Source organism: Neolamprologus brichardi, chromosome 18 (assembly GCF_056152115.1).
Source record: "Neolamprologus brichardi isolate AB-2024 chromosome 18, ASM5615211v1, whole genome shotgun sequence".
In the NCBI taxonomy this organism is placed as follows: Eukaryota; Metazoa; Chordata; class Actinopteri; order Cichliformes; family Cichlidae; genus Neolamprologus; species Neolamprologus brichardi.
Genome location: NC_142121.1, coordinates 9,384,243 through 9,407,939, shown reverse-complemented (window position 1 = coordinate 9,407,939; position 23,697 = coordinate 9,384,243). Strand labels below are relative to the sequence as shown.

Here is a 23,697-nt window from a genome sequence, read left to right as displayed (position 1 = left end):
TGTTTCTGGCACATTGGTTGCCAACTACTTTTTAAGATTTTGCTGCCAAAGAACTTCTTATTACCTTAACAAATCACATTAACAATATTTTTTAGCAGGAAGTGGAATGCAGAATGCAGGTAATCAGCCTCAAAAATAGCTTAAAAGTGACCCTTTTTCATATTTTTTTCTCACATTCTGTGATATCAAATTAAATTGCTGGCTGCAAAGATGAACCGCATGTAAAAGGACGAAAAAAGAAAAAGTTCCATTGCACATTTCTTGTGTCCAGGAACATTTATGAAGCACACCTGGCCATAGGTGTCCTTCCTCCTCCGCAGTGCTGGATGACATTTGCAGTGACAGAAGTGTTTGGTCTGTGCTCTCAGTCTCTCTCGCTCTCTCTCAATACACACACACACACATACACACAAACTACCCACATGGCAACAGAGCCACTCAGTCGCAGCTCTTATCTTTGAAAACTACTCAAGTCTGCACATCGAAAATACCTGCTGCCACTGCCTTTGATTCCCAGGGAAGACAGGCAGACACGTGCGTGTGAGTGAGACAGCCTCAGAGACATGTAGGAATGAGGCGAGTGCGAGTCTGTGCATGATTGCCACAGTGGGGAGTATGTCATCCAGTGTGTGTACAGTTGTTAGAATTGTGCAAGCCGCTGGGACATGTGTATGTGTACACGCGTACATGTGCGTGCATGCTTGCGTGTGTGTGTGTGTGCGTACCAGATTCGTGACAAGCCAACTGTGACAGGCTCTAATAGCTCTCAAACACATCCGTCTGAACACACTGCTGCTCATTGTGTGTGTTTTCTCTGTTTTATCTCTGGCTCTGTTATCACTGCAAGTCTTCTCCTCCACTGCCAACACCACCGGAGCGAGACAGATTGAGGAGGAAGTTGGCCGGGAAATGGCATCGATGGAAAGTTCTGCTCTGTGGTGAAACTCTGCGCCCAGACCTTTCTGCAAACATAAAGTACCTGCTTTACAGTGTGACAGCAGAATTGAGCTGGCTAATGAATTGAGGAGGTCTGTTACAGTGAAAAAGGCTCATGGCATATACATATATACATATTAGCCTCTCATTTTTATACACTTTAAAGATTGTCAACTTACAAACTCAGAGACATAGGCCAAATGTGCAAATAGCTTATTACAACAGGTAGTTACCTTTCCCTTGCAACAGCATGTAGTGGAGACAGTAATTAGCATAGCATAGCATCCATGTAGGAAGGTAGTCAGGGTGGATTAATGAGTTGTTGTCAAAGCATGTTTGCAATTTGTTTCCAGTTTTAAACTGAAAGCCAGCATTTAACCATGACCACTTCTACTTAAAAAAAACACAAAGCATTTAACCCAAACCTTGACGTCTGACGTGATTTCAAAAAACATCACCTCATAGCCGTTTGTGGTTCTCAGATTTTACCTTAAACACGAGTCATTAGTCTTAATGGGTTTTCCATCCACGTGCTAGAAATAAGTCTGGGCTCGAGGAGTCAGAATTGGGAAAACTTTTCTGAACTCATAAAGATGCCACAGGGACAATCCAGTGTCTAAATGTCAAACAATCTCAATATATTGGATTCAAAACTTCGAAAAATAGTTATACTGAAATATACAGCATTGCTTCTTAAAGTTGCCTTAAAAGTATGCGTGAGTTTTAACAGAGGCAGCGAATACTAAAAGAATCAATACCTTCACTGTCAGAAAAAAAATGTAAAAAAGAAAAGTGGTACTTTATAAGACTTGATAAATTGATAAAAGGAATTTAATCTTACATTTCTTACCTGCAAAATATACAAACAAATATATAAGACATAAAATCTTCACCTTGCAACATACAGAAGCAAAATATATTCAGTTATTCAAATCCTTCATGTCCACCGACACAAATCATATCTATAACAGTTCAATTCCCCTCTTAATTCTCCCACGTGCACATGTCAGTTTTGTCCTGCAGCCGCACATCATTTGTAATTATGTAAAACAGTCCGTTCTCATTGCATGGAGGAAAGCAATTTTTCTATGCAAATGGTTAAATTCCCTGTGAGGGCCGCCAGTGGAAGCATGCTTATAAACGTGCTAATGATGAATGACGGCGGGTGATATTGGGGTCACCGCACGTGCGACACTGATGAAAATGATAAACTAAATGCCAGAAGTGTCCTCACAACGAGTGAACTGGGTAAAAGAGATGGGACATGGTGGCGCATTTATTATCCAATTGGGTGAAGCAATAATGAAGAAAGATCAGAGTGATTTTGAATCATTTATTTTTTCTTTCATTTTGAATCATTTTCTCTGACTTTGTTTGAGATAATAGTACAAATCCTACACAGTAAATACACGGAGCGCTGCATGCTGAAATTGTGTGTAAACCACTTGACCTGGACTCATTCACCTTTTAAGATTTCCATCAGTAAAAGTTGTCCCAACCCTGAATGTCAGGGTAATGACTTCAGCAGGGGTTCAGTTTAAAGCAGTCTGGTCATGCTTCTCTAACCTCACAAGTAATGTTTGTTCAAACTTAATACGATTTATAAAATAATTTTAATTGTGAAAGTGCAGGATTAAATTTTATGGAACCAAATTCATCTTTGTTGTATCATTACGGTCCAGTGAATATTCTTTCGCTATTAGTCACATAGTGGTCAGAAAATTAGCATATTTTAGTGCAATGGCTATAGCTAGCTGCTTTTTTAAGGCACAGGGATATAAGTTATAGGATTTAGGTTTAATTTCCAATGCAAGGAGCAACAAAAAATGATTCGGGGATGCAACATATAACAGGCTCTGTGGCGCAATGGATAGCGCATTGGACTTCTAGTGATTCACTTCAGATGTAATTCAAAGGTTGTGGGTTCGAGTCCCACCAGAGTCACTATTTAATTGAGGGACCTACCTCAGGTTCTAGCTATAACACAATTAGGAAAGAAAAGACAACTTTTTTACTCACAGTTTTTCCCTTTGTTTTCTACTGTACCTTTTCTGTTTTGATTACAGAGCGTCCACATAAGATAAGAGATAAGATAAGATAAAACTTTATTAATCCCTCGGGTGGGTTCCTCTGGGAAATTTGGTTTCCAAAAAAGCACAGCACCGACAGAAGTTACAGAGTTACAGAATATTATATATATATATATATATATATATATATACACATATATAAATACAAAGACATATATAGATAAAATATACAAAGGGGATAAATAGAATAAATAGGAATAAAAATAAAAATAAAAATACAAGTGAATTGCACATTTCAAGTATGAAGTCTATTGCACCGCTGATTATTAACAAAAAGTATTGCACCAAAGGTATTGCACAGTGAAGTGGAGAGGCACTACAGCTTAGTTGTTCCCCCCTCCTTTGTCCTCCTGTTTCCCCTCCCTCTCCCCTCCAGAGAGGAGTTAAACAGTTTGATGGCGTGTGGGACAAAGGAGTTTTTAAGTCTGTTGGTTCTTGTCTTTGGGAGAAGCAACCTGTCACTGAACAGACTCTTCTGGTTGTTTATGGCCGTGTGCAGAGGATGCCCAGCATTGTCCATAATGTCCAGCAGTTTCTTTAGTGTCCTTTTCTCTGCCACTGTCACCAGAGTGTCCAGCTTCATGCCGACCACAGAGCCAGCCTTCCTGATTAGTTTTTCCAGCCTGGATGAGTCCTTCTTTGCTGTGCTGCTCCCCCAGCACACCACAGCATAGAAAAGTACTCCAGCAACCACCGACTGGTAAAACATCCTCAGGAGCTTCCTGCAGATGTTGAAAGACCTCAGCCTCCTGAGGAAGTACAGTCGGCTTTGGGCTTTTTTGTACAGGTGCTCTGTGTTGCATGACCACATACTAATGGATGAACCATTACAGAAACATGAAAAATATTTTGGTAATTACTAATACAGTTACTGTAGCATGAGCCATTGAGTGGTGGTCTAACAAAATAATTTGTTAAGTGTTCAGTTTTGTGACAAGTTAATGCATTAAATTGCACTTTACGCAAGGCTTTAGGGGACAAAATCAAACACAAGCAAAAAGACAGACATTTAACATTGTTACATGCCTGTAGTCTTTTATCATTACATACTGCAAAGGACTGAAGTCTATTGGATTATTCTGCATGTGGATAAAAAACTGCATGTGGATACATTTTATGAGACCAGCTTGAAATTCAGTTTCCTTAAATCATAAAAAAAATACTCAAACTAAGTTTTACATTTATAAGATGGATTAACACTTTTTTTTACCCTTGCAAAAGATTTTTGATATCTTCTTAGTAATATTACCTTTTTATTAGATTTTCTTAAAGTCTGAATTTGTGAAACAATGCTCTGTCCTTTTGAAAATATAAGATAATTATGTTCTAGCTCCTGGATATGTTGTGTTTGAGTTCCTTTGAGTTTGCTGTTTATAAGTCTTATTTCTATTATGCGAGTGCCCCTTTCGTATCCAGTCTCTCCCAATCTTGTCTCTGTGTTTTGTTATCCTTTCAGTCTCTCCAGTCTGTCATGTCTCATTGTCTGTTTACGCCCAGTACTATTATCAACTTAGTAGTTTGAGTAGTGTTAGTCTGAGTCTCAGTATTTATTTGTGTGTGTGTTACTTCCTGTTTTATTTTGATACTCTCTCAGTCTTGCATGTTATGTTCAGTTTTGCTTCCCCTGTCATGTCAGTCAGATTCTGCTCAGCTGTGCATCCAGGTGTGTCCACTCTGCCCTAATCTCCTCCTGTGTAAATACCATCTGTGTCTCCCTCTGTTGTCTGTCATGTCATCCACTTGAGCTGTGTGTTTTGCTTGCATTAGTTTCCTTGTAGTTTTCAAGCTTCCTAGTTTGTAGTTTTTACATTTCTTTATTTTTTGTGTTTATAACCTAAAGCAATAAAGTTGCCTCTCTTAGTTTACCCATGTCTCTACCTGGCAATTTGGTCCTGCCTTGCCTGTACATGACAGGAACACTAAATCTTGGTCTCACAGGAAGCCCTGAAACATTGGTCACAGTACCCAGAGGTCAAGTCATCACGGGCAGTTAGAAAAGTTATGTGACCTTTATAAAGGTACTTAACCCCAGTGAGTCAGTGGCAGACGCCTGTTAGTGTGGGCAGCTGCTAGGTGGCAAATTTTACAGCTGTGTTTTTATGCTTGAGATTTATTTTATGTGGCATCAATAAACCCAACGAAAGAAAAACCAGTTAAAACTGTGTTGAAACACCGAAAATGTGTGTGATTGCCATTCGAGGTGAACCGCTGAGAGGAGTCATTCTGTCCACAACATCTCCTATTGATTAGTAAACATAGGATATGCAACTGCATCCTGCTCAGAGACTAATGTGCAGACAGGGACAAAATATTTGTGAACTTGAGTAAGCTCGTTCTGAGTTGTTCTTGCAGGAAGAATAAGAGTTGCCCATTAACAGACTGACAGTGTCACTGCCAACTCTGTGGTTTTACAAATCTGGTTGATGATTTTGAATAGCGACATGACTGCTCGCTTTGAGCACAGACATGGATCCTCATTCGCTACCAGCAGAATGAATGACAACATTTTTACTTGAGGCGTTGTGGGAACTGATAGCCACAGTGGCATGCTCAGGCATCTTGTTTCGATGTTAAATAAAGTGGTCTACTCAGAGTCTCAACGTATAATGCTGCAGTCTGAGGGGAAAAACCGTCGAGGCAATTATATTTCTGTCCCTGTTTCACTTCTATTGAAAGTTTCCACAGTAATTTATTTGCTGAATAAGTTCCATGACCTGTCAGGCCTCTAAAAACCTGTTTAAATTCCCCATTGTACAATTTCAAATATGCCTATGTGACAAAAGGAAAATAAACATTCATTTTCTCAGTCCTGAAAACTTAATTTTTACAGCAGTAGCAACAATTGACAAGATGGTAATAAAAAATAATGACAACTTTACAACAACTTTTCAGGGCTTCCTAAACTTCCTGTGCATCAAGGACCAAAATTCAGCAGAAAAAGGAAACGTGCATTAGTTAATTACAGTACCAATGCATCATCTACTCTAAAATTAGAGTTTATATATTTTTAATAATAGAATTTTTCAGGCTTCTTGTTATTTTTGTATAAACTCCAACAATGAAGTAATCAGAACTGTAGAATAAAATGCACAACTTCTAAACTTTTGACTAGACTAGAATTTTTTCAACTTACCTTTTTTTAGTATTTAATGCTGTTCAAGACACGGTCAGATCAAACCAGACATCTGTAAAGAACAGACTGTGTTATGCAGAGTTATGCAGACTAGCAAAACAGCAACATTCAGTATAGCAACATTATCAATGCAAACTGATTTACTTTCATCTTGATATAACTAATTATATTTTCTAAATTATAAAACAATTTACAAAACATTTTTTAATATAAAATAGAATAATATTTATTGCCAATCCATCCATTTATCCATTTTTTCCCCACCCAAAATCAGACTGCATGATGATGGACAAAGCAGTAATTCACAGTATTCCAGACATCCTTCCTGATCCCACATTCTAGTTCCTCTTGGGCATCCTAGGGCATTCCCAGCTTGATGAGATATATATAATGTCTCCAGCAAGTTCTGGGTCTGCCCAGTGATCTCCTCCCAGCTGGATGTGCTTGGAAAACCTCCAAAGAGATGCACGCAAGAAGCATCCTGATTAGACGCCTGAACCACCTCAGTTGACTCCTGGAGCATCACAATGAAGCAGCGGCTTTGCTCTTAGCACCATCCAGGAGGCTGAGGTCCAGCCACCATTCACGATTAACCAGATTGCATGGCCATAAGTCTAACTGAAAAAATGATGGTTTAAAGGGTTTTTGATTCTTCCTTGTTGAAAAATTGCTACCTAATTACAGAGGAGGGGTTAGCATCCCTCTGATCCTGGGAAATAGCCACTGGTATAGTCTCCAAGGGTAAATCAGTTCCAGGTGAGGGGACAGACTAAGAAAAAAATCTCTCAATAATTCACAATTCACAGTTTGAGAACCTTGCTGGGTAGCAGGAAGAAATAACCTCCAATGCCATGTAGGCCCATGGGTTGGATACTATGCAGCCTGGGTGGCAGCCAAAAGCAGGGGTCTTGAAGTGCCGGTGTCTTTAACAAACTAAGCTTTTAAACACATCTGCATAGAGGGAAGAAAATGGCACAAGATGGAGTAGTTTATATAGACACTCTGCAACACTGGTTGCTTCTGTGACTGGTCAGGATGTGTGTTGATTTGAACTGTGTACTATCTCCTTTCCTTTTCATAAAGGACGGTTCAGTGTATCCCGTGTGGTAATGCAGGAACCAATGAAGTATCTTTCCTTTGTATTTGGAGAATTCGAACAGCTCTTACTGTGCCACGGACACACAGTACCTCTGGATGATTTCACTCACTCATTCCTAAGCAAAACTGACTTTTCAAAATGCAATGAAGGCGATGCATAAAGGTGGAGACACAGTGGATTTGAACTGACAGGACAAATGATGAAAAATGCCATAAACCAAACCATCATAAGCAATGCTACAGCACAACAAGCATGTGCTGTATGATGGAGACAATAACTGGCTCATCTATCTCACATCAAGTCCCTCCATTATCAGTTTTCTTATCTGCTTATCTGACTGGTTGTGAGGAGCGGGAGTCTAACTCTGATGATATCGACTGAGAGGTTGCCAGTTTGTCACAGACAGACAAGTAGTCGTTCTCTGACATTAACACGTATAGTGAATTCATAATCACCAGTCAACCCAACTGGGGTTTCTTTTGGATCTATAGAGCTGGCAGTACATGAATGGAGGTCTCAGGATAATTATGGCATTATTCATTAAACTGTGTGTTCTATTACATACTCTGAATTAGGGTAATAACCTTTAATTCTTATTACAACAATAGCCCTTATTTATCACATAAGATACACTTGGTGTTACTTGGTGTTCAGGATTGAGATCAGTTTAGATTTATGAACAAAAGTCAAAGAAATCAAATCTTAATAGTAAATTTGAATGAAGCCTTAAGGCTTGTGATATAAACCTGACATGCTGAAGCTGTACTTCTTTTTTCAAAAGATGTCTTGGACCACAATTAAGATGCAAGTTTAGCTGACACCCTTTGTGTAAGAAGCAGAAGTAAATAATTAAATAATTAAATAAAATAATAATTAATTCATCTTAATCACTAGTTCTTTTACCCATATAAAACTTTAAAATGTCCACATTATGAGTGGGTCAACGATCTTGGGCTTCAGGCAAACAAGTGAGGGACGTTCTTTCCTAACCTTTTATTTAACAGCAACAACACTTTTTATTACTTTTGGACAACAGAGATGATTTTCTCCATTCAGTTGCTTCCTTTAGGGGTCACCATATCATCTCACTATATCCCTGGCATCCATGCCAACATTCTCACATGTCCTCCTCCATTATATCTACAAATCTCTCTGATCTTCCTCCAGCATCCTCTGTGTTTGTCCAGATCATCTCAGCCTTTCCTCATATGCTTTATGTCTCCACCCACTCCACTCTGTCACCAGTGCAAACAGGAAGGGGCTCAGAGCTGATTCCTGATCTACTCCCATCTCTACCTTGAATACACCTGTCACTGATCTATTGTGGTCATCAATGTTCCCTCTAAGCTGCGCGCGTGCGCAATTGTGCACTGCTGGCACTCTCTGCACACAGAAAATCTGCGTTGCGCACAATTTTTTTTAAAATTAAAACTTTAACAATTCTGTTTTGCAGTGTTAGTCAGTAAGTGACTGGCTGGGATTAGAACGATGTCACCTTATCCCATAGTCCAGCCAATAATGTGATTCACATTCGTATATACGCAGCTAATCAACGTCGGTGACAGGCTTTGACAGCGTCCTTATGTGCCGACACCGGTGTTTTAGCTAGCAAAGCGCCGTGGCTGATGTGGAGGAGATGTGAGCAGGACAGACGGAACCATTGACAGAAAAAGTGTGGACTTTATACCAGATTTTAAATTGTGTTGATCGGCCACGTAAAACCAGAGTTATAATAAAAATATCTGCAATGTTTGGTTTTCTTCCTGAATATTATTGTTGTTTATATTTACTGTGGGAAGGAACAGTAAAAACGGCGTTTTACAAGGAAAACGCCCGAAAGCCTGTGAGCAAAAACAACACAAAAACCCCACCCTTTCCTATTGGTGGAAAAATGTACCATGTCAACTAATCAAAAAATTATATGGCAACAAGGCATTTAGTTGTTTAAGAAGGGGGGAAGTTTTAGGAGTGACGGCGGTGTTTTGAGATGTGAGAGATTTGCGACATTTAGTGCAAATCTTGTGTAGTTAGTGTGTAGTGTAGTCAATAGTTTTGTTGTGTGTGTCAGAACAATGAGGCGACTACTGAATGTTACAGGTGTTACAGGAGTGATAAATCTCCTGTTGTCAGGTCTGCAGGTATCAGGCTGTTGTTCTCCTTTATCTCATAGTGGACAAAAATTATTTTTTGGAGTGGCACAAATAATTTGTGTGGCATCAAATTTGATGCAGAACACCAATTTGTTGTTCTGTAAATAGTTGCTGCAAAAAACTTTGTTGTTTGCACAACTCAGTTACTTTTTTTGTAGAACTATATAATTAATTGCCCAACATTGGTCATTATTTACTGTACTTTGCAGACGGAGTTACAGGACTCTCTCCCAGACCACAGACTCATATTCATAATACAAGTCATAGCTTTATAAAAAAAGAAGAAGAAGAAGAAGAAAGAAAGTTGTGTTTTCAAAATTGGAGTTCAAGTTATTTTTACTTCCAATAGTGTTAACAAACTACACAGGTCATGAACAAGATGTTTTTAAATTTTCATTATAAGTGGGCTAAAGCAGTTAATTAAAAGTAGTCTAACATAAATGTAAATGCTGTAATTTGATTATTTTAATAAACCATGTAACTTGGATCGATTCGATGCTGGCGTGACCACAGTGCACACGTCTGCTGTTGCTCACAGTGGTCCAAGGAACTGCTCAGGGAGTCTGTGTGTTCGCTCAGACACATGAAAAATTAGAGGGAACATTGGTGGTCACCCAGGACACATGCGGAGAAACATTTCTAATTCCCTGTGTGAACAAATATACTTAGAGCTGTTCTCGTGTTAATGTTGATTCAAAATACATGCTAATACTATGCGTAAACAGGCCGTTTGTAGCTACTATCAGGCAAACCAAATCTCAGGGACTAAAATGTGTGCGCATGTATTCAAACCCCAAGGTGTCTACAGTAGAGGTTGCCATCTATGAAAAGAAAAACTTAGACGGTCTAAATCTACTCATATGACTCACTATTGAGAGAAAAGCAGCATCTTGCTAAATCGATTTCCCTACTTCCTACTCTCTAAGTCAACACTGCAAGAAAGCAACACAAGCTTATGTACTGAGAACGTTTTCCCCCCACAATCAATAGCAAGCTGCTGTTTCACCTGAATAAGCACTCAAAAAGCTGATCATCCACCCAGCTTCTTATAAGGAGATGCTGGATGAATAACAATGCAAAATGACGATGACTCTGAATGAAAAATTCGATTCATTTTGGCGTTAAAGTGTCTTTGTAACGAGAGATTGTCAACATGAAGGAGATGAGGTTTAAAAACAGCTGGACAAAAAACTTATGTTTGAAGGAATGACAGCGGTTCTTCCACAGTGCTAAGAAAGAAACAGTTAACTGCAGGCATGCGTTGAATCAGATGATAAAGGGTGATTTTAAATCGCTCCCTTGATCAAGTGGAAAAAACAGGTGCTTACACTGGGATCTTTTAAAGGTCATGACAGATCAAATATTTGCTTTTGTAGCTTAACTTTTGATTAAAGAGTGCACAGTTTGCATACACGTCTCCCAAAAAAATGTCATTATATTATATTTATTTAAGAGTGTGACAAAAATCTATGTTAACCCTATAAACCCTGAACCCAGAAATAATGACCAGAACATTTAGATTTTAAATTTAGATATAATTTTGCATATGTGAGTGTAATTTTGTATAATCTTTGTTATATCTGGCATTTTTTTTGGCAGTTTATTGCTCACAGTTTACCTTAAATAAACAAATGGGAGTTGGAGTTAAAAAAAGATACACTTGGTGTTACTGGGTTCTAAATAAAAGCCTCCCTTTTAACCAGAAAACTGGAGATCAGGTCTCAAATGCATACATTTCATTCATTTTCACTCGTTGGCTAACTGTGCCAGAAACGCTAGGTCAAGTTTAGCGAGAAATGTGTAGCTGAGCACAATAGTTTTAAAAGTTAAACCATTTGTGAACTTTGAATGACAGGTCAGTTTTGCCTTTAATTTCCCTTTTTCATTCAAACCAAAGTTAGCAGCTTTTTAATAATATGGCTAATTACAACTTTAATTTGCTAGCCAAACTAGCTGAATGTTAGCTAGCTTGGCTACCTAACGTCCAAGCTAACTCCTTGATTCTGTGGTCACTATAATGCTGCTGCTATTACAACAACTACTTTTACTGATAATAATAATCAAGTGATGGACAAAATACCACACTTCACATGAACTTTTTCATACCTTTTTGCAGAAATATGTTTTTCTTTTTGCGCAGCGTCAAGCAATATAAACCCACTGCAAAAACGTTTTCATTGCACCTTCTCATATATTAGGTGTTAGTGTTGCTCAAATATCTCACCTGAGGAGAAAAAAAAATGTAAATGCTGAATGTCAACCTTGAACGCCATCCACTGCAGGACATCACTTTGTGTGCACACTCACTAAGGTACCTGATTTAAAATGCAGCTGGTGTTAGCAGCTCTATAAAACACGTTTTACTGCTCACCCTGATGGTAAAAGTTATTGTGTATAATTATGTCAGAAAAAGGATAAAAAGAGACCACAGTCACAAGTCGGGATTGCATTACAATACTGCATCGACAACTAGACTTTATTCACAAGTTGTTTACACCAATAGAACAAAATATCTTCTGTTGTGTTTTGGGGTTTATGTACAGTTTTAATGCAACAGACCAGCCATCTATTCATACTTGATGGTGAGTGAGAAAGAAAGAAGAAAGAATAAGCTTGATTCAAATATAGTAGAATAAGATCATTTAAAGTGAATGCCAGTTCACTTAATTCCACATTTTTATAATATACCTGACAGTATCCTAAAAAAGGGAGAGAAACAGAATCTCATTTCACATTGAACACATTATTAAAAGCAGCATTTCTCGTAGCACGTTTCAATTTTGTGATGGAAAAATGTAGACCAGCTTGCTGCAGTGTTACATCATATTGTTACTGCACCCGTTTCAGCCCGCTTTAACTATGATCTGCACAGTTTAGAGAAGATAATCCTTGGCTTTTGTACTTTAAGGTCCTTGGAGCATCTTGTTTAATAAAGAGTCTAACACAAAGTTAATAGATACATCAGCAGAGGTTTGTAAAGGTCATTTTGAGGCAAGGAGAACATTACAGCACACATTTGTTGAATAGTCATGCATTAGCAGCATAGTGTATGCAATTCATGTCATCTGTGATTTATAAACAGAATTAGTAGAATTAACTGAATGAAACATTTCAAACTGTCAACCGATTGATTTTGCACGAGCTGGTTTCCCAAAGCCATCTTTAATAATCAGTGTCTTAACTTCAGGCTATTTAGTAGTGGCTTTTGTCTAGCTAAACCTGAAAATGAGCTGACAATCCCAGGACATTCTGTTCAGAAGCCAGCAAAAATAATGATCTCTGAACTTGTCTGTAACTGGTGGTGGGGCCTTTTCTTGAGAGGCGTGATACTGAAATAAACCTACATACATGGGCTAAAACATAAAAAAAACAAGGGTTAATGCTGACTGTGCTCTTTTTATTTACAGCAGTACATAAAACATGTTAATTTTAAGAATGGTGTTGGGAAAACCAGCTGAGGCGTGTCACTGCAAACTAATTTCCATTGCAATACAGATTTCACTACTGTACATGTACAAATCATCCATTAATGCTACATTAAGAACCTACTATTCAGAAGCAGAGCTATTCCTTTTGGCATGACAATACTTGTCAGAAACATTACCATTTAAAATGACTCCACTCCAGCATTTTGAACTTATAGTTATTTGAAGTAGGTACTTGTGAGAGGACTCTCACAAACTTTTGGCCGAACAGAAACTTCCTGCTCCGGCCGAATGTTCTTCAATGTTTATCGCAGCGGTTTTCATTTAGCACAGGCACAGCTAATCTTTAATCCGCAGGTTAATCCACTAGAATGAGGCCATTTTAAAATGAAGCATTACTCCTTATCCTCGTGGCTTTTACCAGTCCATCTACTGAATGTTTAATTTTTTTTGTTAAGGCAGACATGAGTGTAACTTCACTGACAAGCCACAACATTGTTTTTCCACAAGAAAGAACAATTCAGGTAGAAGAAACACAAAATTGCTTCAACAAAGATGAAGCAAAATCATTTGTATTTCCAGTATTAGCACGTTTTTTTGTTCAACTAAGACAGTTACCGATAATGTGTTAATTTTTGGGTTTCCCCGCTTACTTTTACAAAAGCAAGGCTTCGTGGGAGATGGAATCACTCGTGTTTTGCCTAATATCTACCGTACTGACCAACGCTACATGCTGATGAGTTACAGCATACTGTGACACACTAGCATACTGCATCAAAACATATCATAAAGCATGGCATTAAATATCAGACACAATATGTGATGATCTGCGTCACAAATGCACCCACTCAGAGACCAATCAGTGGCATCAATTCAGTAAAACTCTCAGGTTTGGCAACTGGCCACATTGAACAATCAGAATCAGATATACGATTACATTTTGAGCCATCTTATTTTGATCATTGCCAGCTGATGCCAGTGAGATCAATGTTCGTCTATAAACAAAAATTATGATAATTAGACACTTAACAGAATACAGATGAATTTGAAAAATCGATTAAAAGGCGTTTAAATGCGGCAAAATGTTACTTTGGAAAACAGGCAGAAGGAAGGTCTGTCTATTTACAGGATAGTTTCAATGGTTTCCTGGCACAACGTTGACTGAGATCGAATGGGAGATGTTAAGAAGTGCAAGGAACGGCTGCACATGGAAGGGAGAGGGGTCACAAGGAGGAAAGACGAGACATGCGGAAATGAGAAAATGGGATAAAAGATGAGAAAAAACAACTGATGACAAGATAGGGTGAGAAATAGGAAATTTGACTGCAGGAAATAATAGAAGCGATAAATGGTAAAAACATGGGTAAATATTAGACATGAAAAGGGCATGGGAGTAGCAAACAAAATGAAAGTAGAAGACAATGGAGAGAGGAGTAAAATGAAGAAGGAGTGAAGAAAAAGAAGAAAGGCAGACAGGAAAACACAGATTAAGTGAAGTGTCAGAAGGAGGAGAAACAAGAGACGGAAATGACAGATGAGAAGCACGAGAGGGGAAAGAACATAAATAACAGGGTAAAAAATTTAGGAGACGGGAGAAAGACAAAATAGGAAACAATATAGGAGAAGATCCTTGGGATGAGGAGTAGAGGAGGTGTTGTTTTCTACTGTGGAAGAGCTTTCAGGATGGCATTCACCTCCTCAGCAACGGCTGTCAATGCGAACTCAAACTGATCCTGCAGACAGACAAAAAAGAGAAAGAAAGTTAAAAGTTTATACATGCAAGAACAAAAAAGATTACTAAGTGTTTGATTTAAGCGATACATGCTACTTTGCATTTACCCTTCAAAAATCCTTAATATTGCATCAGTTTGCGGAGATTATGATGCTGAACAAAAGTACCCAACTTTTATTTCCCACAGACCTTTTTGTCTGTGATCATAGAAAAGCCCGTGAAAAAAATCCCACTGGCTTTGTGGCAAAGGCAGACTCGAGCTTCATGGCCGTGAAGTTTAGATGGCCATGCTTGTCTTATGTTATAGAACTGTTATGTTGTTTTGAAACACTTATTTATACTCTTACACGGCTGACCTATGAGTACTTTATCCTCACAGTAAAAAGTAGATTAAAGGCACAAACAGCAGATCAAATTCAGAAATGAAATCAGAGTGCTGAGGCTGGGTCTCCTGACCACAAAGGGAATCAATGTGTGAGGAGTGCAGGGAGAGTGCTGTGACAGCAGTTCAGTCAGGATACATGCTTTAATAAAACCTGGATCAATACCATGGATGTTTTACACACATCCTGGGTTTCCTTTCTAATTAAGTTCACAGATCAGCCAGTAATTGTTTCCAGACCAGCCGGAGTCATTCAGTGTACAGTGTGATGACGATATACTTGGTTGTAGGTCTCTGAGGCAGTGAACAAATGTAATTTAGAATATGAGTCTTTTTAATAATTTGTTTGAGGACTTTTTCCCCCCAAAAAATACTTACAAAACTTTATTCCCTTTATTCCCTGAACACTTAACCAAAATGGAATAAAACCACCTTTTTTGCAAATTATTATTCTCAATCATTCACTTCATATAACCAGAAAGCCTCCACTAGAAGTTCTGATTAGGACAACCTGGGACAGGTTATCAGCACCTATTTGAACTCTATACATATTCCTCTGTGATTTGACCTGATTTTCCCATAATCCCTTTCAGAAATCGATTCATCTCAGCTGAAGCAGTGGAGCCGGTCCCCAAAACTCTCAAATCTAGTCTCTCTCACAATAGCGCATAGAGATTATCATCTCAGCAAAGACTTTTAGACAAAGTGAAGTTTTGATGGGAGTGTGATCGATTGTTAGAAAGACAGTTCTGGGGCATTAAGGCGATCTAAGAATGTCAAGTTGACATTTTGAGTTTACCATGGCAATCCTTCGTGTAACCTTTCTACCCAAATTCATGTGACAGCACAGATGGATTGTTCGTTTTTTTGATAGAGAAGCTGAGAATGACCTTACTTACATTTTATGCTGATGGGGAAAAAGTAGCCTTCCACAGTAGCAACCGTAAATGCAATTACTGCAAATCAGCCTGTATATGCAAAACATTCTCACTGTCATTCTCGGATACTTAGGACTTCTTGGCGTCACATTTTAATCCTCCTTTGGTTTCGATTTCCAACATGCAGGATAGTGGAGCTGCTCATGTTGTAGATTAGCATCTTGATGGGTCACACAGTGGAGCAGATCTAAGTCACTGGGTTTTCTGTGTCATGTGGGATCATTATTTTTTTGATCTTACTAAATATTTCCTTTTTCTTCTCTCATTCATTCTTGTTAGGTTTAGGTTTGATTAAGTAACAGAAAATACTATATACTTGTATATAAAATACTACATGTATAAAAGGTTTGTTTACTTTTCATTACAAACAGTACAAATAACCATAAAAGGAACACACCGTTCAAAGTGTGTTGCATAGGTTCATGGTGAACATCTTTCATTGATGAACCAAGCAAAATATTATAGTGTCTGACTCATTCCAATGTAGCTGAAGCGAGATCCATCCATAGCTATCACAACTATGTAATTTGACTGCTGTTACAAAAGCAAAACAATACAGACAAATCTGAGAAAAGCTTTAAATGTTTTTTTGATACTTTAATGTTCCTGATGATGCACTGTGTGAGAAGTGCTGTTCATGCACTAGTGTGCAGTCACTACCATACATTTTAAATCTAATAAATATTTTTTTTCTGCTCATATACATCTTGTTCCTTGATAAATGTTGGCGAAGGTCCTTTCTCCTTCAAGGACCTGCACTTTTATTTATATTTGAGGATTTGTTGAAGTTTGTGAAATTACTTTAAGCAGGATTTTTAAATGTAAAAACAAAAAAAGTCATGTTGGGCGATCATGGCTCAAGATTTGGGTATTCGTCTTGTAATCAGAAGGTTGCCGGTTCGAACCCCGGCTCAGACAGTCTCGGTCGTTGTGTCCTTGGGCAAGACACTTCACCTACCGCCTACTGGTGTTGGCCAGAGGGCCCGATGGCGCGATATGGCAGCCTCGCCTCTGTCAGTCTGCCCAGGGCAGCTGTGGGTACAACTGTAGCTGCCTCCACCAGTGTGTGAATGTGTGTGTGAATGAATAGTGGCATTGTAAAGAGCTTTGAGGGGTCCCAAAAAGCTCTATATAAATGCAATCCTTTATTATTATTATTATTATTATCTGTTCACACTGTTCCACAAATCAAACAAAATCTGCACAAACAAACAGGATTCAGGTGTGTGTTACCTTAGTCTGAACCATTCCTGGCCTCTGGTCCCGCAGGTGCTCCAGAGTCGCTGCAATATCAATCTCCTTGGCACCTGCCATGCACACACACACACACACACACACACACACACACACACACACACACACACACACACACACACACACACACACACACACACACACACACACACACACACACAAAATGATGTTGGATTGTGTTCAAGGCACCACCAAGATAATCCAGCTAACATCACTCAATCTGGTCTTTTAAACCAACTCCCATTAGAACAGCAAAGGCGATTACATTCATCCTCTTAGCACAAACACACACACACACTCTGACTCTAGAAAACAGTGATGGTCTTTAGTTGAAATGAAAAAAAGATGAAGAGGCCAAAGGAGCTGGTGCAGAGGACTTTGTGAGGGAAATCACAGGAACACATGTTTGCTACATTTTCTAAAGAAACCTGAGTCAATCTGAAAGCTCCTTGTTAGTCTTTGGTTGTTCTTAGCCTTTCATGAAGGTTGCCCACCAGAGCTCACTGCCAAAAGCTGACGTGTGTTTGTCTGTGTGTGTATTGCCCGTCAGTCTGTCTGTATGCCAGACTGGGATAATGTCCCACAGCTGACAAAAGTGTGGCTGGCTGCAGTCAGCTCAGTGACCTCAGGCCAAATGCTGGTCAGATTACCAGATACTGTGATACATTACAAACATATTATAATCCTTTTGGAGTCAAACACAAGGAGGCATATACGTATCTGATGTGTATAATCTTATGTGACCATAATTGAAAAACTGGATTTCTCCAGTTTCAGCACTTAAGCCTTGATAAGCCAATTCGAGCCTTTATAGACAAAAGTCTTTCACGTCTTTGAAAAGTAACAATAAAAACAACAGTTTGAATGTTTTCTTTTTAAATTTGTCTTAATAGTGTTTTTAGTTAAGCACTATTTAGACCAGCTACTTGGAATTGATTGGATCAATACATAATACAATATTACAATTAACAAGACTTTATTTAAAAAATGGTTTGCTTCCATTTCTCAGTGTGGAAATGGACAAAACTATGGGGTCACAACTTTTAATCCTTCAGTTCAGGTGTTTTCAGTCCCACTGCCACAGGTGAACAAAATCAAGCCATACAAATGTTTGTGAAAAAAACTGGTTGTTTTAAAGAGCAATCCAAGGGTAACAGCAATCTACCGGTGCAACACGTCAGTTTGTGCACTTTCTCCCTCCAAAATGTTGCACAAACAACTAATTTTTACTACAGTGACTGCTACTATTAAAGTGACAGACAACATCAAGTTGATGCATTAAAGTTGCCAGTGCTTTGCAGAGTTTCAATGGGATGGGTTTCCATGGCCGAGCAGCTGCTGCAGGCGCACTTATTGTCCTCAAACTGCATTATATGAAGTTTCTAGAATTTCTTTTTTATCGTCACTATGAGCATTTTTTGCCGTTATTTATGATTTTTATTTTTTCTGTCTTTCCAAAATACATCACTAAGGTTACGTTTACCTTTAAATGCAATAATCGTCCTCAGTATATCAAATACTTGAGTACTGCTACTAATAGTTTCAGCTTGTATGAACCATCTGCTACTCAGTTTTACTTAATATTGCTGTGTGGCATGAAAATTGTGTAAAATGTGGGATGAAAACAAACAAAGGTAAGAAGAATCCATTCAGAAGGCCAGATAATACTTTGTAAAAACGCTAGCATTGTAATTATTTTTGCTGATGAATTAACAAATAACAAAAGACATTCATGGAATTGCTCTTAATGCACTTAATGCATAAAAAAAAGACCCAAAAGGATATTAAAACATATTTTTTTCCCAGAAAAATCTCTATTATATGTTAATGTAGCTTTTTAAATACCATTTCTGTAACAAATGAAGTGTAAGCTACTTTTAAAAGACTCATTGTACTTATAACGGTCTTACGCCCGCCCTGTGATGTCAATGGAGCATAACCAAAAATTGCAGGTACCCACGCATTATTTGAGAAAAGAAGCAAAGAGACATAAAACACAAGAGATGATTCATAAAGTCAGAGGGAAAAATAGATGTTAAGGGGGGGAGGAAGACATGTCGCAGAAATAGAGAAATTGTTCTGGGAGAGAAAAGGGACAAGAGAGAGAGAGGTGGGAGCAACAATTAAATTCAGAAAGAACAAAAGACAGAAAAAACATTTAATTTGTTTTCTGTCCTTCCGTTTCTCTCCCCCACCTTCTCCTCCTCTATCCAAATTCTGAGGAAACAAAAAGCGCAAGAATTACTTTTTTCTTGTTGTGACACATAATAACACTCCTTTTTCTTGCCTGCATGAAGAGGAAAATGAATGGTGGGAGAACCGCTCATTCACACCATTTTCTCTTTCTGTTTCACAGGTTTTGTGAGCTTTTTTCCCCCCTTTTCACAACACAATAGACTCCCTTCTAGCCAGAAAAGCTGCAGCAGACTACTCACTGCTTTAGTTTTTCTTTTTTGAGAGGAAGGACTTAACAAACCAAGGGCTATTGTGCAGATTCTGATAAACTCAAAATGGACGGTATTAAGAAAAAATGCCTAATTCGGGCTTTCCCTTGAAGGAGATGGTGGAAGCATGAAAAAAGCGGGACTAGTATAAAAACCTCTGCCTCATTTTGAGATTCCCTCTTCTGTAAGACCGCTTTGGGGTGGAGGTCGAGGAGTAGGACTTAGGAGGATAGAGGGGGGTGTGCTATAGATGAGGAGAAGGAGGAGAGAAAGCCTGGAAAAAAAAAGAAAAAGAAAGAAAGACACGCAGCCCTTGAGGAGGCCACGAAAACCCCAAAGCCGAGGGCTGGGTTGACCAGCTGGACCTGAAGAAAAAAAATGCAGAAAGAAATGGTGCAATGCTGAAAAGCTCTCTGGTATTCACTGTGTTTTGATAGATTCTTAAGATGAAGAGAAAGGTGATGGGTGGTGGTTAGAAACCGGAGAGAAGTGAGGGCGCATTTTGGAAAAGTTGAAGGGAAAAAAAAACGTGAGAACCACCTCAACCCTGCTACATCGCTATAATTCTTGAGGAAATTTGCAATTCCTTGGGAAAAAACTGTTGGAATCTATTAGGAAAGAGGGGGAGGAGGGAGTGTGAAGGAAACTGGGGTTATTCTGTCTCTGAGAGGATGGAAGAAGAGGAGGAGGCAGTGAGAAATGCCTTTGATCAGGATGGAGAAAACCTGCAAACCCAAAGGCTTTAAGGTTCTCAGGACAAAAAAGGAGGAAAGTAGAGCTGAGAAAGTGATGTACGAGAGGGCAACTAGATTTTTCAGGTAGTTCGTTTTAAATACAAACCTATATTATCGTCTTTTCAACAGGGCACTTTAAGCCTAGACTTTACGATCATCTATTTAATCCTTAAGCACTTGCAAACATACAGTGGCTTAAACTGAGGGAGACAAATCTTCTAATCTACAGACATCAGCCAGGTCAAATCGTTTAAAACTTTATTTGAGATGATACGTTTTTGTAGGTGATTGTTACTTTTCACTGTTACAAAGCAATGGCAGCACCTTTAATTTTATATTAGTATTTGTTGCCTGTGATTTTGTATAATTTAGTTAGTTAATTTTGGTAATGAGCACGTTTCCAGTTTAACTAATTGTAGACACACGTACAATGCTGAGCTGTAAAATGAGGATAAGTAGGGGATAAGTACATCATAAAGAAATAGCATACAAGCAAAAGCCAAAGCAAAACTCCTAATTAAAGCTGCAATAACTGATTTAATTATAACTTCATAGCAAAACTAATGTATGAGCATTAGCTCCGTCTTGGTCTCAACCAAATTCGGAGGAAAATATCTGCTCGCTACAACTGAAACTTTGCCTTTTTGTTATGCAGTTATCTGGTTGATGAATACAGAGAGTAAACCAAAGAGGCTACAACCATTGGCTGGAAGACCAAAGCACTAAACTCATGAGTTAATACTCTGTTTGGCCTTTTTAGGCACCCGTTTCATGTTAATCTTTTCCAGATGAATAACTTTAAAATCTTCGCTGCACTGTAGTTTATGAAAATCTAACATGTTAGAAGACGATCATGTGGTTTGTATATGGGATATAAACACCTAGGATATGGTAAAGCAGTACTACAGTACGTATATAAGTACTCAAGTGAACTTACCTCAAATTTGTCCCAAAAAGATAAAGTATGGAGCAAAGAAATGTATCTTTAAAATGAGAAATTTAAAGATAATAGTGACAGACTGGTCGGTTGGCACAGCTCAGACCAAGTGAGAGTCTTCTACCTTTGCTTCTGCTGATTTTCTTGTTTTACTCTCGAGAGATTACACACTCCTGTATGGGTTCAGCAGATTTCACAACTCCCCCAGTTTATGAAACATCTTCAGAGGCAATAAAATAAAGTAAAAACATAAAGTGCTGTCAAAATCCTATTTTTCTGCCAACATCAACACTCTACCTAACGCAGATTTCACACCGTTTTATCAATGGTGAAATCCACTTTGATCCTCACAATAAAACCTCTCTAGCATTTCCGGACCACGGTCCGATTACATCACTCAAAGAAAAGATGATTTTCTTTTGAAAAAGATAAAAAAATATATTTTGTTTATTAATATCTCAGTGAGGACGGGGAGGGTTAGACCTTGTTTTAGAATGGGCCTTTATCAGGCTTATTCACAAAGTGGAGCAAACAAACATGAAGCCTTAATAAACGTGAAGCTTTACCAGCTTGAAACAGCTGGGTGATGATACTTTCATGTAGGAGACTATGGTTCTACTCCTGTTTGTGCTCATCATTAATTTTTTATTTTTTTAATTTGGTTTTCAATTATTTTTAAGATGTGCTGCAACAAAAAACATTTTCAATCTCAACTGCTAATTTGCTTTTTATAACAAATTAATGAAGAATGTGTGTTTTTTTTAATGACTCATGCTTTTACAATTTATCAGGGGTTAAGGCTAGAAATTATTAAAAGCTTTGAGTCACTTTTGGTGACAGGTAGGCGTCGCCTATAACTGTACCTGTCTGTTAGGCTTCACCTGACCTGGTTCGAGTGTCGACTGTGTTTGTGCAGCTGCATTTTAAGTATGTTTTTTAGCAGCATCCGTGTGATGCATTCACACAACGCATGGATGCACCTTGCATTCCAAGCTAGTTAGCTTGGAAAGGTCAAAGGTCACAAAGCTAAAGTTGAGATCAGTCCACATAGCTATGGTAATCCATTATATAAAGACTAATAACAAAAGAATAAAAGTGAAATTAAGTTGTATGTAAGTTGTAAAATCTAATGGCAGCAAAGGACAACTTTTTGCATGTTTCACATTCTCATATATATTTTCAGCGTAGTGTTAATGGAAACTTTTGACCCACAGCTAATGTGTTAATTCGATGTCAAGCAGAAAAATGCTCATTGCTCTAATTTGCTGCCACAGTAGCCTCGGCTACACTTCACATCATTTGAAATCTTCTCTTTTACTTAGCAAAGAAAAGAAAACAGTTTTCATTAGTTTTCCTCTTCTAATATCTATGTATTCTCCCTGCTGTGTCAAAATATATATTCTGTTTAAAAATATCCAAGGCAAAAGTTACTTGTTATGAGATGCATTAATTTCATGTTGATTCAATGGCCAATTAGGTTTTTATAGACAAGTTTGGAATGGGAAGGATTTGGGAAGGAGATAAAAGGACATGGAGGACTTTCCCCCTCACATCCACCAACTTCCACCCATTCCTCCCTGGCCCCTTGGTGCTTGGGAGGGGCCCCAGCACAGTGTGACAGCCTGGGAAACGGCCACTGAAGCCCAAACTGACCCTTTGATCTGGAATTAAAGACCCAGGAGCTCGTTCTGCTACAGCACCACCACAGGACAAACACACATTTACAAAGAAAGATACGCACACATACACACAAATGTCCAATCAGTAGAAACAGTGGATTGATCACCTTCTGTCGTTACATCGTGTAACCGAAACACGAGGAATCAATTTTTAGAAAGACTTTACTTAACTAAACATCTGCCTTATTAACATTATCTACCTTTTCAAAGTTGTTCTAACATGAAGCCCACACTCAGTTAGAGACTTTTAATTTGAAAGACATGAAGAGACTAGTCAGATGTGTAATTACAGGCTCAGGCTTATAAACAAATCGAACCACATGAATGGAGGAAGTAAAAGGAAGTTGGTTTGTTTAAAATAAATCAAAATATTTTGTAAATAAAATACAATCAACGTGAACTTCAGTAAAGGAAACTTCACTTAACATGATATCAAGAACCGTCACTGCCCCTTAAAATATTCAGTCTCTTACATAATTACTCGCTGTGTTATTATATCATACTGTAATTATAGTAATTATCAAGCACTTATAATGTGTTTAAAATGCACTGGCTGAGAGTCCTGATGGCACTTCAAATAAACAATTCATGGTCAGTTCAGGTTAATTACCAACAGCCTGCACACTAATTTTACGTCTCCACTTCTTTTTAGCTCGTTTCTGTCACCATGTCATGAAAATCACACTTGCTCTCTGTCTGGATTTTACTGAGTTTAACTGTGTTTTGTCGGCGAGACAGGAGAAAAACAAGCTGCAGCATGATGC

The 23,697-nt window shown here is 38.3% G+C and overlaps 1 protein-coding gene and 1 non-coding gene across 2 annotated transcripts in view; one reads left to right on the top strand and one right to left on the bottom strand.

Annotated features, from left to right (window-relative positions):
* The first annotated feature begins 2,788 nt into the window (after window positions 1-2,788).
* trnar-ucu (transfer RNA arginine (anticodon UCU)) lies at window positions 2,789-2,880 on the top strand. Its single transcript is given in 2 exon segments — window positions 2,789-2,825; window positions 2,845-2,880. It is a non-coding gene; the product is annotated as a tRNA-Arg (tRNA).
* An 8,966-nt stretch (window positions 2,881-11,846) lies between these two features.
* Window positions 11,847-23,697, bottom strand: part of slco5a1b (solute carrier organic anion transporter family member 5A1b) — a 229,706-nt gene continuing 217,855 nt past the window's right edge. The window contains exons 22-23 of the mRNA XM_087831471.1: window positions 17,119-17,192; window positions 11,847-14,566 (exon numbers count right to left, since the gene is read on the bottom strand). Of these exons, the coding sequence (XP_087687597.1) occupies window positions 14,495-14,566; window positions 17,119-17,192 (146 nt within the window). The 3' untranslated portion in view covers window positions 11,847-14,494. The remainder of the gene's footprint in view (window positions 14,567-17,118; window positions 17,193-23,697) is intronic.